At 42.7% G+C, this 10,523-nt stretch overlaps 2 protein-coding genes across 2 annotated transcripts in view; one reads left to right on the forward strand and one right to left on the reverse strand.

Annotated features, from left to right (window-relative positions):
* Positions 1 to 5,521, reverse strand: part of LOC124276881 (A disintegrin and metalloproteinase with thrombospondin motifs 18-like) — an 89,258-nt gene extending 83,737 nt beyond the window's left edge. Inside the window, exon 1 of the mRNA XM_046712543.1 lies at positions 5,015 to 5,521. Coding sequence (XP_046568499.1) covers positions 5,015 to 5,089 — 75 coding nt within the window. The 5' untranslated portion in view covers positions 5,090 to 5,521. The remainder of the gene's footprint in view (positions 1 to 5,014) is intronic.
* A 3,744-nt stretch (positions 5,522 to 9,265) lies between these two features.
* Positions 9,266 to 10,018, forward strand: LOC124276915 (putrescine N-methyltransferase 4-like). The gene is made up of 2 exons (XM_046712581.1): positions 9,266 to 9,526; positions 9,614 to 10,018. Exons 1-2 carry the CDS (start codon positions 9,266 to 9,268, stop codon positions 10,016 to 10,018), a joined length of 666 nt encoding a protein of 221 aa, XP_046568537.1.
* Positions 10,019 to 10,523: the final 505 nt, after the last annotated feature.

Raw genomic sequence — 10,523 nt, forward strand, 5'->3', positions numbered from 1 at the left:
TCTTCGACATGACGAGCGTACGCTTTAGCCACTAGACTACCCCACCGTCCCGGATCTTTAAGAACACATGTATGTGATCTAAAAGAGTGACATCCATGTCATTTGTCTTGTGTTCTGAAGTAGGACACTTGGTTTCAGAGTGTGCACTAAGTCAACCAGTAATTCAGACAGCAAAATACAATAGCCACTGTGATATACTATAGGCACACGCGAGGACATAACATGACTAAATTAAAGCGCCCATGCTTCACGAATGGAACAAATTACCCCCTAAGGTCCTTATAGCACCTGAATTCCTCCCCATCAGTACAGCTAATGTCTTACTAAAGTAAACCCTTGCACCAGAGAACGAACTTGGGACAGCTAAAAAAGTCTTCAACTGTTTTCATCGATAAATGTCACAGCTGTCAATTCTTAAAATATCTCCACTGAACTATACATAACTGAACATCATAAACTGCACAGGAGGTTGGTGAATACATACAGGTGCAGGTTTGTGTCAAACACTGAACACATCACCGACTTCCAAGTCAAGTCGCTGCTCCCTCCTCTCTGCCAAGTAAGTTGATATAACAGACTGTATCACACTTCACTGCACCCTACGCCTAATGATGGAGACACATCTAATTACTTGGATATATGACTTTATATTTTACCATGTCCCCACACCTTCCTTATCCATTCAGGGTGATACACCACCATAGAAGGCTGCTGGAGCTTGAACTGGACTGAAGATGCACTTGAATAAACCCCTTCAATGTTCAGCGCAATAGGGTATGAAGTGTATTTCTGAGTGAGTGAGTGATTTGGGTTTTAATGCTGCTTTTGCACTGTTTCTGTAGTATCCTGGTGGCAGCTTTTAAGGAAGACATGATTTGATTTCATTTAGTAAGGTGGCGGAAAAATAATTATACTCATACCTATTTTAGCAAGAAGGCATTTTAGGCATTTCAAGAAAAATATCAAGCACCCTTTTCTTGCAAACTGATATCTAAACCTTACACAGTTTAACATTGATACCCTACTCAGGCACATTACACTAACTAATGAGCAGAACAGTCCTTGTTTTCCCAGGTAATGCAGTTCAGCAGGCACTGTAACAACGAGTACCATTTTTAAAAAACTTTTAGGTGGGGGATTGAACCACTAATCGTCCTGTCTTTGGAGCAGTTGCTCTACCCACTAGACCACAGAGGAAAACCAGTGAAGCAGTGTAATCATCGAGACCGTGGAGGCATTCTAATCAGGGAGACCATGGAGTCAGTCTAATCAGGGAGACCATGGAGGCAGTCTAATCAGGGAGACCATGGAGGCAGTCTAATCAGGGTGACCATGGAGGCAGTCTAATCAGGGTGTCCATGGAGGCAGTCTAATCAGGGAGACCATGGAGGCAGTCTAATCAGGGAGACCATGGAGGCAGTCTAATCAGGGTGTCCATGGAGGCAGTCTAATCAGGGTGTCCATGGAGGCAGTCTAATCAGGGTGACCATGGAGGCAGTCTAATCAGGGAGACCATGGAGGCAGTCTAATCAGGGTGACCATGGAGGCAGACCATGGAGGCAGTCTAATCAGGGAGACCATGGAGGCAGTCTAATCAGGGTGACCATGGAGGCAGTCTAATCAGGGAGACCATGGAGGCAGTCTAATCAGACCAGGAGGTCCATCAGGGTGACCATGGAGGCAGTCTAATCAGGGAGACCATGGAGGCAGTCTAATCAGGGTGACCATGGAGGCAGTCTAATCAGGGTGACCATGGAGGCAGTCTAATCAGGGTGACCATGGAGGCAGTCTAATCAGGGAGACCATGGAGGCAGTCTAATCAGGGTGTCCATGGAGGCAGTCTAATCAGGGAAGACCATGGAGGCTGGCTAAACAGGGTGACCATGGAGGTAGCCTAATCAGGGAGACCATGGAGGCAGTCTAATCAGGGAGACCATGGAGGCAGGGCTAATCAGGGAGACCGTGAAGGGAGTCTAATCAGGGAGACCATGGAGGCAGTCTAATCAGGGAGACCATGGAGGCAGTCTAATCAGGGAGACCATGGAGGCAGTCTAATCAGGGAGACCATGGAGGCAGTCTAATCAGGGAGACCATGGAGGCAGTCTAATCAGGAGACCATGGAGGCAGTCTAATCAGGGAGACCATGGAGGCAGTCTAATCAGGGGAGACCATGGAGGCAGTCTAATCAGGGAGACCATGGAGGCAGTCTAATCAGGGAGACCATGGAGGCAGTCTAATCAGGGAGACCATGGAGGCAGTCTAATCAGGGAGACCATGGAGGCAGTCTAATCAGGGAGACCATGGAGGCAGTCTAATCAGGGAGACCATGGAGGCAGTCTAATCAGGGAGACCATGGAGGCAGTCTAATCAGGAGACCATGGAGATCTAATGGAGACCATGGAGGCAGTCTAATCAGGGAGACCATGGAGGCAGTCTAATCAGGGAGACCATGGAGGCAGTCTAATCAGGGAGACCATGGAGGCAGTCTAATCAGGGAGACCATGGAGGCAGTCTAATCAGGAGACCATGGAGGCAGTCTAATCAGGGAGACCATGGAGGCAGTCTAATCAGGGAGACCATGGAGGCAGTCTAATCAGGAGAGACCATGGAGGCAGTCTAATCAGGGAGACCATGGAGGCAGCTCCTAATCAGGGAGACCATGGAGGCAGTCTAATCAGGGGAGACCATGGAGGCAGTCTAATCAGGGAGACCATGGAGGCAGTCTAATCAGGGAGACCATGGAGGCAGTCTAATCAGGGAGACCATGGAGGCAGTCTAATCAGGGAGACCATGGAGGCAGTCTAATCAGGGAGACCATGGAGGCAGTCTAATCAGGGAGACCATGGAGGCAGTCTAATCAGGGAGACCATCAGGGTGAGGCAGTCTAATCAGGGAGACCATGGAGGCAGTCTAATCAGGGAGACCATGGAGGCAGTCTAATCAGGGAGACCATGGAGGCAGTCTAATCAGGAAGACCATGGAGGCAGTCTAATCAGGGAGACCATGGAGGCAGTCTAATCAGGGAGACCATGGAGGCAGTCTAATCAGGGAGACCATGGAGGCAGTCTAATCAGGGAGACCATGGAGGCAGTCTAATCAGGGAGACCATGGAGGCAGTCTAATCAGGGAGACCATGGAGGCAGTCTAATCAGGGAGACCATGGAGGCAGTCTAATCAGGAAGACCATGGAGGCAGTCTAATCAGGGAGACCATGGAGGCAGTCTAATCAGGGAGACCATGGAGGCAGTCTAATCAGGGAGACCATGGAGGCAGTCTAATCAGGGAGACCATGGAGGCAGTCTAATCAGGAAATTAAACCCATGATCACAGGTATCTGCAACTCTGCACAGATATCATGCTACCTTAGGCTCTGGCATTTGAACACATGACCAGCACCTTGTGTCACAAGCTAATTCCAGCTCTCTGAGTGTCCTAACTCCAACAATACACCATTAACTTATGAGGGCAATAAAGCTACAATGGTATTGTGCACAAGATATCAAGCATTACTCTGCAGTGCCTAAAACCCATCCGGCCACCCATGCACATAAGTAGTTAAGAAGTCCTGATCCCAATTATCACCCAAGATATCCTTTCGTTCATTTCTGGCATGCCTCCATTCCAAATGCTTGTCATTTTCAAAGGAAAATGTTCATTTGATCTGTTTTCCATAGAAAGGAACACAAGTAAAGGACAGATACAGACTGCAGTACATGAGAAGGGCATCATCTGTTACGATAGTATCCTGTCTGAGACAGGTGAGATGTTGTTTAAATGATCCTCTCCTGTGGAAACTGTATAATATATATGTATATAATTAAAATCAGGTGCCCCCTCATTATAACACATTGGGAGACAAGTGGATTACTTTCTGATGAGGGTATATCTGCATGAATGAAATACATGTACATGTTTCCACAGTAACGTCAAATAGTTACCTTTTTTCAGGACATAAGGGGAGAAAATGTCTGCGTTATAACGAGGGAGGGTGTGAGACATCAAAGAACGAAATCTCAGGTACCGATGTGATTATGTGGAGGCTATGCTGTTTCAGATGTTCTACAAAAAAGCAGCTGTAAGAAATCATTTCGTTTACAATGTACTTATTTTCCTACCCCCTTCCAACATTAATTCATTTTCTTTTCATCACTTAAGTGTTTCATGAGAGGGCAAAAAAAATCAAGTTTTTCTTGATACTCCAAAAGCCGTATACATAGTTTGAGCAGACAGTTAAATTAAAAATGGCTTAACTGCTACAGAGGTCATAGATAATGACAACATCAGGGCAGGCTTGTGGCATGTTTTGACAATACAGTGCTCTATGTGTATGAAGTTGGCAGATAGCCTGTCGACAGTGCGCAGATGATCAAAGGACATTTAACACTTAAGAGAAGGGGAAATGCACTCTTTGTGTTAAAGTAAGCATATCGGTCCACAGACACAGGCTGATTCACTATTATGTACCCTGACACAGGTTTTATCACATCTAAAGAAAAGATTTCACACCATTACTGGGGCCTCTGTGTGTTTCTTTTTCCTTACTATATCTTAATGTTAGTCCCCCCGGGGTATATTTTTTAACAAATACAATTCTAAACTAAATGGGAGTACATAATCCATTAAGGAAAAAATGATAACTACCTCTTCATAACCAAAGCATTGTATGCAACCATATCAATGACAGTACTGAAACACTTTACATAGCCCATGAAATAACACCATCAGATTTAAGTGCTGTAAAGTAGAAATTTATAACCAAACATATCTAAGTCATTATATTTCAATGAAATTTTTTCTGTTGATTGATTTAGGAAAAGATTTATCTCATGTATTTTTACAGGGCTTTTGTTCATAGATTGGTTCTTGATAATAAAATAACTACTGTTACTTACAAAATTATGAATTAAAATTTGAAAAGAAATTGCCAACATTTAAAGACAAATATGAATAAACAGAAATAATTTTCCTTGAAGTATTATTCTTACAAAAAGAGAAAAAGAAAAAAGTATTTTACCAGTTCCATGAGCAGAAAACTGAAGATACACCAGGAGATGGACTCCATCCCTTGATTGGCAGATACTTTACACATCCACTGTCGTCACTGTCGAAGCTCACACATACACATCCATCGAATGACAATCCCTGTATTCCAGAATAGAGACCAGTCATCCCCTGGGGTAGAGGTGTGAGGGACAGAGGGTGGGGGAGGTTGGGGACACAAGAAATTGGAAAGCTGTTAAACACAGGTTTACTTCACGAGTTGTCCCATTCAATCAGTCCTCATCACACCCTTGCACATCCACTCTCCTGAACCAGAAAAACACCCTCTGCCAACATGCTTTTAACCAGACAGGATCAACACTAAAACTCAACCATCATTTCTTATAAGAATCTGATCAAAAGATAAAATGCCTATATCACAAGGTACATAGGACTTTTTTTATCATACAAGGTGTGTTATAGGTTTTATCAACCAGGTGCATTATGATCTATATCACACGGAGGAGGATGAGTTAAGGTGTTATCCATCTGACCAGTCTCTCTGTCCCACACCCTTCTTGACCACTGGCCACCTGTCCAGGTGTCTGAACCACCCCTGAGCATGCCTGTCTGCCAGAGTCCAGCTCTGACCACTGGTGAAGCACGAGACTTGACAGACATGGTTCTAACACACACAGCTGAAAACTACTGACCAATCAGGTAGCCTCATATCCAAAAGACCCCTTGTGAGTTGATGAAATGGTGAGCAGCCAGTGTTGAATCTCACAGCATTAAGGGGGCTCGGGACTATGGGAGAGGCTGAAGAGACTTGACACACGCTGTGGATCAGTCAGTCACTGCAGTGAAGCAAGCCAGTCTGGCTCTCATACCTATAATAGGCCTATATAGTTACACACAGGCATCCAGGAGGCAGAATTTAAAGGGTAGTTGTAACATCCCTTACACAGTCACATCATGTCAGCTGTATCTAAAAAGATGCATGATCTATTCAAAGCATTGTGGTAGAAACTTATTAGATTCATTTCAACATTAAAAAGGAATTAAATTAGAACTGTACATAACACATATGAATAACATAATGTACTTCTATTCTTTACGCTAAATATGTATCAAAGGAGCAAATAGTAAATAGAAAGTGAGTATGACATAATTTGTGAAAGATTTGAATTCCATTTTTTTAGTCTTGCTTCAGCAACATATTGTTCTTGCAAAAGTGTTATCACTTCATGCCTGATTTATTTTAATTACAAAAACCAATTGTTATCTGTAGGCCATACACAATTCCAGCTGAAAAAACATATAACTTCAGTATTACATTCTTGACTTGAACCTCTGCCTCAAATCTCTATTATGAATCTTCTGTTAGAACCTTTCTTCATGCCAATAAAAACAGAAACAACAGAATTACACCACCCATCTCAAGTTGTAGTAATTTGTTTACAATACAAAAAGTATTTTACCATCAACTCAAAAAATACGTGTCAATCCCTCTATATCAACAATGGTATCTAATCAATGCTGCGACATTTGAACAGGCATTCCATTTTGATAACAAACCTTTAGCCCATGTATATTAAACCCAGATCTCAATATTATTTTCAGTTTATCCTGAGACCAATATCTCAGCATATTAAATCGTCTTTGGCTGTAGCTTCAGACTCAATCAGTGTAAGGACTCAAAGCCTAAGATAACAAGTTAGTAACTTACACAAGGAACCCATTGACTAAAGTCAAAGACCAAGAGGTCAACGCTCACCCTGGGAAAGGGTTCAATGAATAAATATATTCAGGGCTTGTACTAATTGTGAGCACACCAATTGAGTTCTAGCAACTTGTGAATGCTGGTCTTCCTTATGACCCATGGCCCTGGGCTGTTACATAACTGCCCTTATCTACACAACCCTCTGTAGTAGTGACCTCTTGTACTGGAAGTCACCACCAACATGTCCTTGTCTCTCTGTAATTACACTCCTGCAATTCAGCTTCAGATTTAATGAGTGAGTGAGTATGGTTTTATGCCTCTTTTAGCAACATTCCAGCAATATCACGGCGGGGAACACCAGGAATTTGCTTCACACATTCTACCTATATGGGGAATCAAACCCAGGTCTCTGGCATGATGAGCAGACGATTAACCATTAGGCTACCCCATTGCCCCTCAGATTTAATGATTTCATCTTATCACCTGTCCTTAATGGCATAGGACTTCTTTAAAATAATTTTGAAATATAAATGACTGACAATTTCTTGCTCAATATATACTACTAAAATAGTAAAAGAACACCTAAATCTTACATAGTGTCATCATTAATCTGTAATGGCAGATCAAGTATAGTAATATGAAAAAAACAAGGACTCTTTAACTTCTTTGAGAAGTATATATTTGAGAGTAAGTGTAAAACGGTGTTAAGGTACTTCTTTTAGGAGTTTTAGAAAAACAAGTGATGAAAGAAAAGAGAACTACATATTTAAACCACATTGCTTCCTTTCCTATGTCTAGTAAATTCCATGTCTGAGTTATTTTGTTGAGAGCTGTCATAACCTGTGGTAGCCGACTGTTGCATTAAACAATTTACTATGGCATGTCTATAAACACCTGGATGTTCTGCTTGACAGAAGTTTCCATTTTAGTTTGTGAACATGGAACATTCTGGATAGCACTGTCTGCTTTCATTTTTAAAAAGAATTTCAACATTGGTCATGCAGATGTCTTGAGAGAAGAAGGCAAGAGTTTAGCTGGGTCCAAGATTATGACCCTGTGAAATGACAAACTGGAATAAATTTAAATCCAAATTTAAATGTCCATATGAAAGTGAATGATTTTTGTAAGGGAAATGTTAGGGTTTACAAGACATGGTTTGATTACAAAAGAGGCCCCAAAACATATTTTGAAACACAGATGAATGTATATGGCAGTTGCTGTGAATTATTTTGATTTTGTGCTGTCAGTTCCCTCAACTCAAATGTTTCGTTACAGAAAAAGAAATAATAACTGAGAATTAACAAAAGAACATTTAAGATGGTCACGACACACTTTTCACAATACCATGCAGGCAGTGTGAATGTTTCAGTTAACTTCACCACTGCATATGGTAAATGTGACTCATACAATGAACACTCTAGTGGTCAGTAGAAAGAACATTTCAGTGACTAACAGGATAAAAGCTAAAGTGGTTGACAGAGTGAACACTCCACTGGTCAACAGAGTGGACACTCCACTGGTAAACTGAGTGAACACTCGGGTCACAGAGTGGATGCTCCACTAGTAAACTGAGTGAACATTCCTCCAGTCAACAGAGTGGACAGTCCATTGGTCAACAATGGCTCCACTGGTAAACTGAGTGAACATTCCACCAAAGTGAACACTCCACTGGTAAACTGAGTCAACACTCCAATGGTCCACAGAGTGAACATTCCATTGGTCAACAGAGTGAACACTCCAGTAGTTGACAGTGAACATTCCATTGGTCAACAAAGTGAACACTCCAACGGTTCACAAAGTCAACACTCCAATGGTTCAAAAAGTCAACACTCCAATGGTCCACAGAGTGAACACTCCAATGGTCCACAGAGTGAACACTCCAATGGTCCACAGAGTGAACACTCCAATGGTCAACAGAGTGAACACAGAGTGAACACTCCAATGGTCCACAGAGTGAACACTCCAATGGTCCACAGAGTGAACACTCCAATGGTCCACAGAGTGAACACTCCAATGGTCCACAGAGTGAACACTCCAATGGTCCACAGAGTGAACACTCCAATGGTCAACAGAGTGAACACTCCAATGGTCAACAGAGTGAACACTCCAGTAGTTGACAGTGAACATTCCATTGGTCAACAAAGTGAACACTCCAATGGTCCACAGAGTGAACACTCCAATGGTCAACAGAGTGAACATCACAGAGTGAACACTCCAATGGTCCACAGAGTGAACACTCCAATGGTCCACAGAGTGAACACTCCAATGGTCCACAGAGTGAACACTCCAATGGTCCACAGAGTGAACACTCCAATGGTCCACAGAGTGAACACTCCAATGGTCAACAGAGTGAACACTTCAGTAGTTGACAGTGAACATTCCATTGGTCAACAAAGTGAACACTCCAATGGTCCACAGAGTGAACGCTCCAGTAGTTGACAGTGAACATTCCATTGGTCAACAAAGTGAACACTCCAATGGTCAACAACACTCCAATGGTCAACAGAGTCATCACAGAGTGAACACTCCAATGGTCCACAGAACACTGGTCAAGTGAACACAATGGTCAATGGTCAACAGAGTGAACATCACAGAGTGAACACTCCAATGGTCCAACAGAGTGAACACTCAATGGTCAAGAGTGGTCCACAGAGTGAACACTCCAATGGTCCACAGAGTGAACACTTGAACACTCCACAGAGTGAACACTCCAATGGTCAATGGTCCACAGAACACTCCAATGGTCCACAGAGCAAACACTCAAATGGTCCACAGAGTGAACACTCCAATGGTCCACAGAGTGAACACTCCAATGGTCCAATGGTCCACAGAAGAACATCACAGTGAACACTCCAATGGTCAACAGAGTGAACACTCCAATGAACACAGAGTGAACACAATGGTCAACAGAGTGGTCCACAGAGTGAACACTCCAATGGTCCACAGAGTGAACACTCCAATGGTCAACAGAGTGAAACACTCCAATGTGAACACTCCAATGGTCCACAGAGTGAACACTCCAATGGTCCACAGAGTGAACACTCCAATGGTCCACAGAGTGAACACTTCAATGGTCCACAGAGTGAACACTCCAATGGTCCACAGAGTGAACACTCCAATGGTCCACAGAGTGAACACTCCAATGGTTGGCAGCGCGAACTATTGAACACTCCAAGCGAACACTCCAATGGTCAACAGAGTGAACACTCCAATGGTCCACAGAGTGAACACTCTAATGGTCCACAGCGTGAACACTCCAATGGTCAACAGAGAGAACACTCCAATGGTCAACAGAGTGAATACTCCAGCAGTTGATATTCTGAACAATGAAATATCAGGACATGCATTGCCTGTGTATACAAAAACCCTTAATTTCAGATAATGACATGTGCTTTTGTATATGGTAATGCTTTTTGCTGGCACAGCAATTCTTGTGAAGAGTCTTGTACAAATTGCCTGATTTCTAACAAAAACTTTCACTTTGTGTCTTGATAATGAGCCGAAAACATGCTGGTTGCACGGACTGTTGCATGGTGGATTTGATAAATTATCACAGCATAAAATGTAAAATCAACAAAACAAGGGTGAATTTAAGTACCTGGATGGTTGCCAACGGAGTGGGGAGTCCAGGTAGAACACCTTCTTGTAGCAATTTGATTAAACTGGTTTAATATGTAATGTATGAACTTCTTGGAAACAAGCATACATCAATTATATGTCTAATGCAGCCAATGTTTAACATTCATCTCACTGTACAGTTTATCACCTCAATAATTGACTTTTCCATATTCAAGCTTTCAACTTCAACGTATGAAGCAAT

The sequence above is a fragment of the Haliotis rubra genome, unplaced genomic scaffold (genome assembly GCF_003918875.1).
Source record: "Haliotis rubra isolate DU_JTF1 unplaced genomic scaffold, ASM391887v1 Scf215, whole genome shotgun sequence".
Classification (NCBI taxonomy): domain Eukaryota; kingdom Metazoa; phylum Mollusca; class Gastropoda; order Lepetellida; family Haliotidae; genus Haliotis; species Haliotis rubra.

Coding starts and splice junctions, on each gene's coding strand:
- LOC124276915 (XM_046712581.1), top strand. CDS start 9,266: ATGGTCAATGGTCAACAGAGTGAACATCACAGAGTGAACACTCCAATG. Junction 9,527..9,613: donor AACACTCCAATGGTCCAATG/GTCCACAGAAGA, acceptor AATGGTCAACAG/AGTGGTCCACAGAGTGAACA.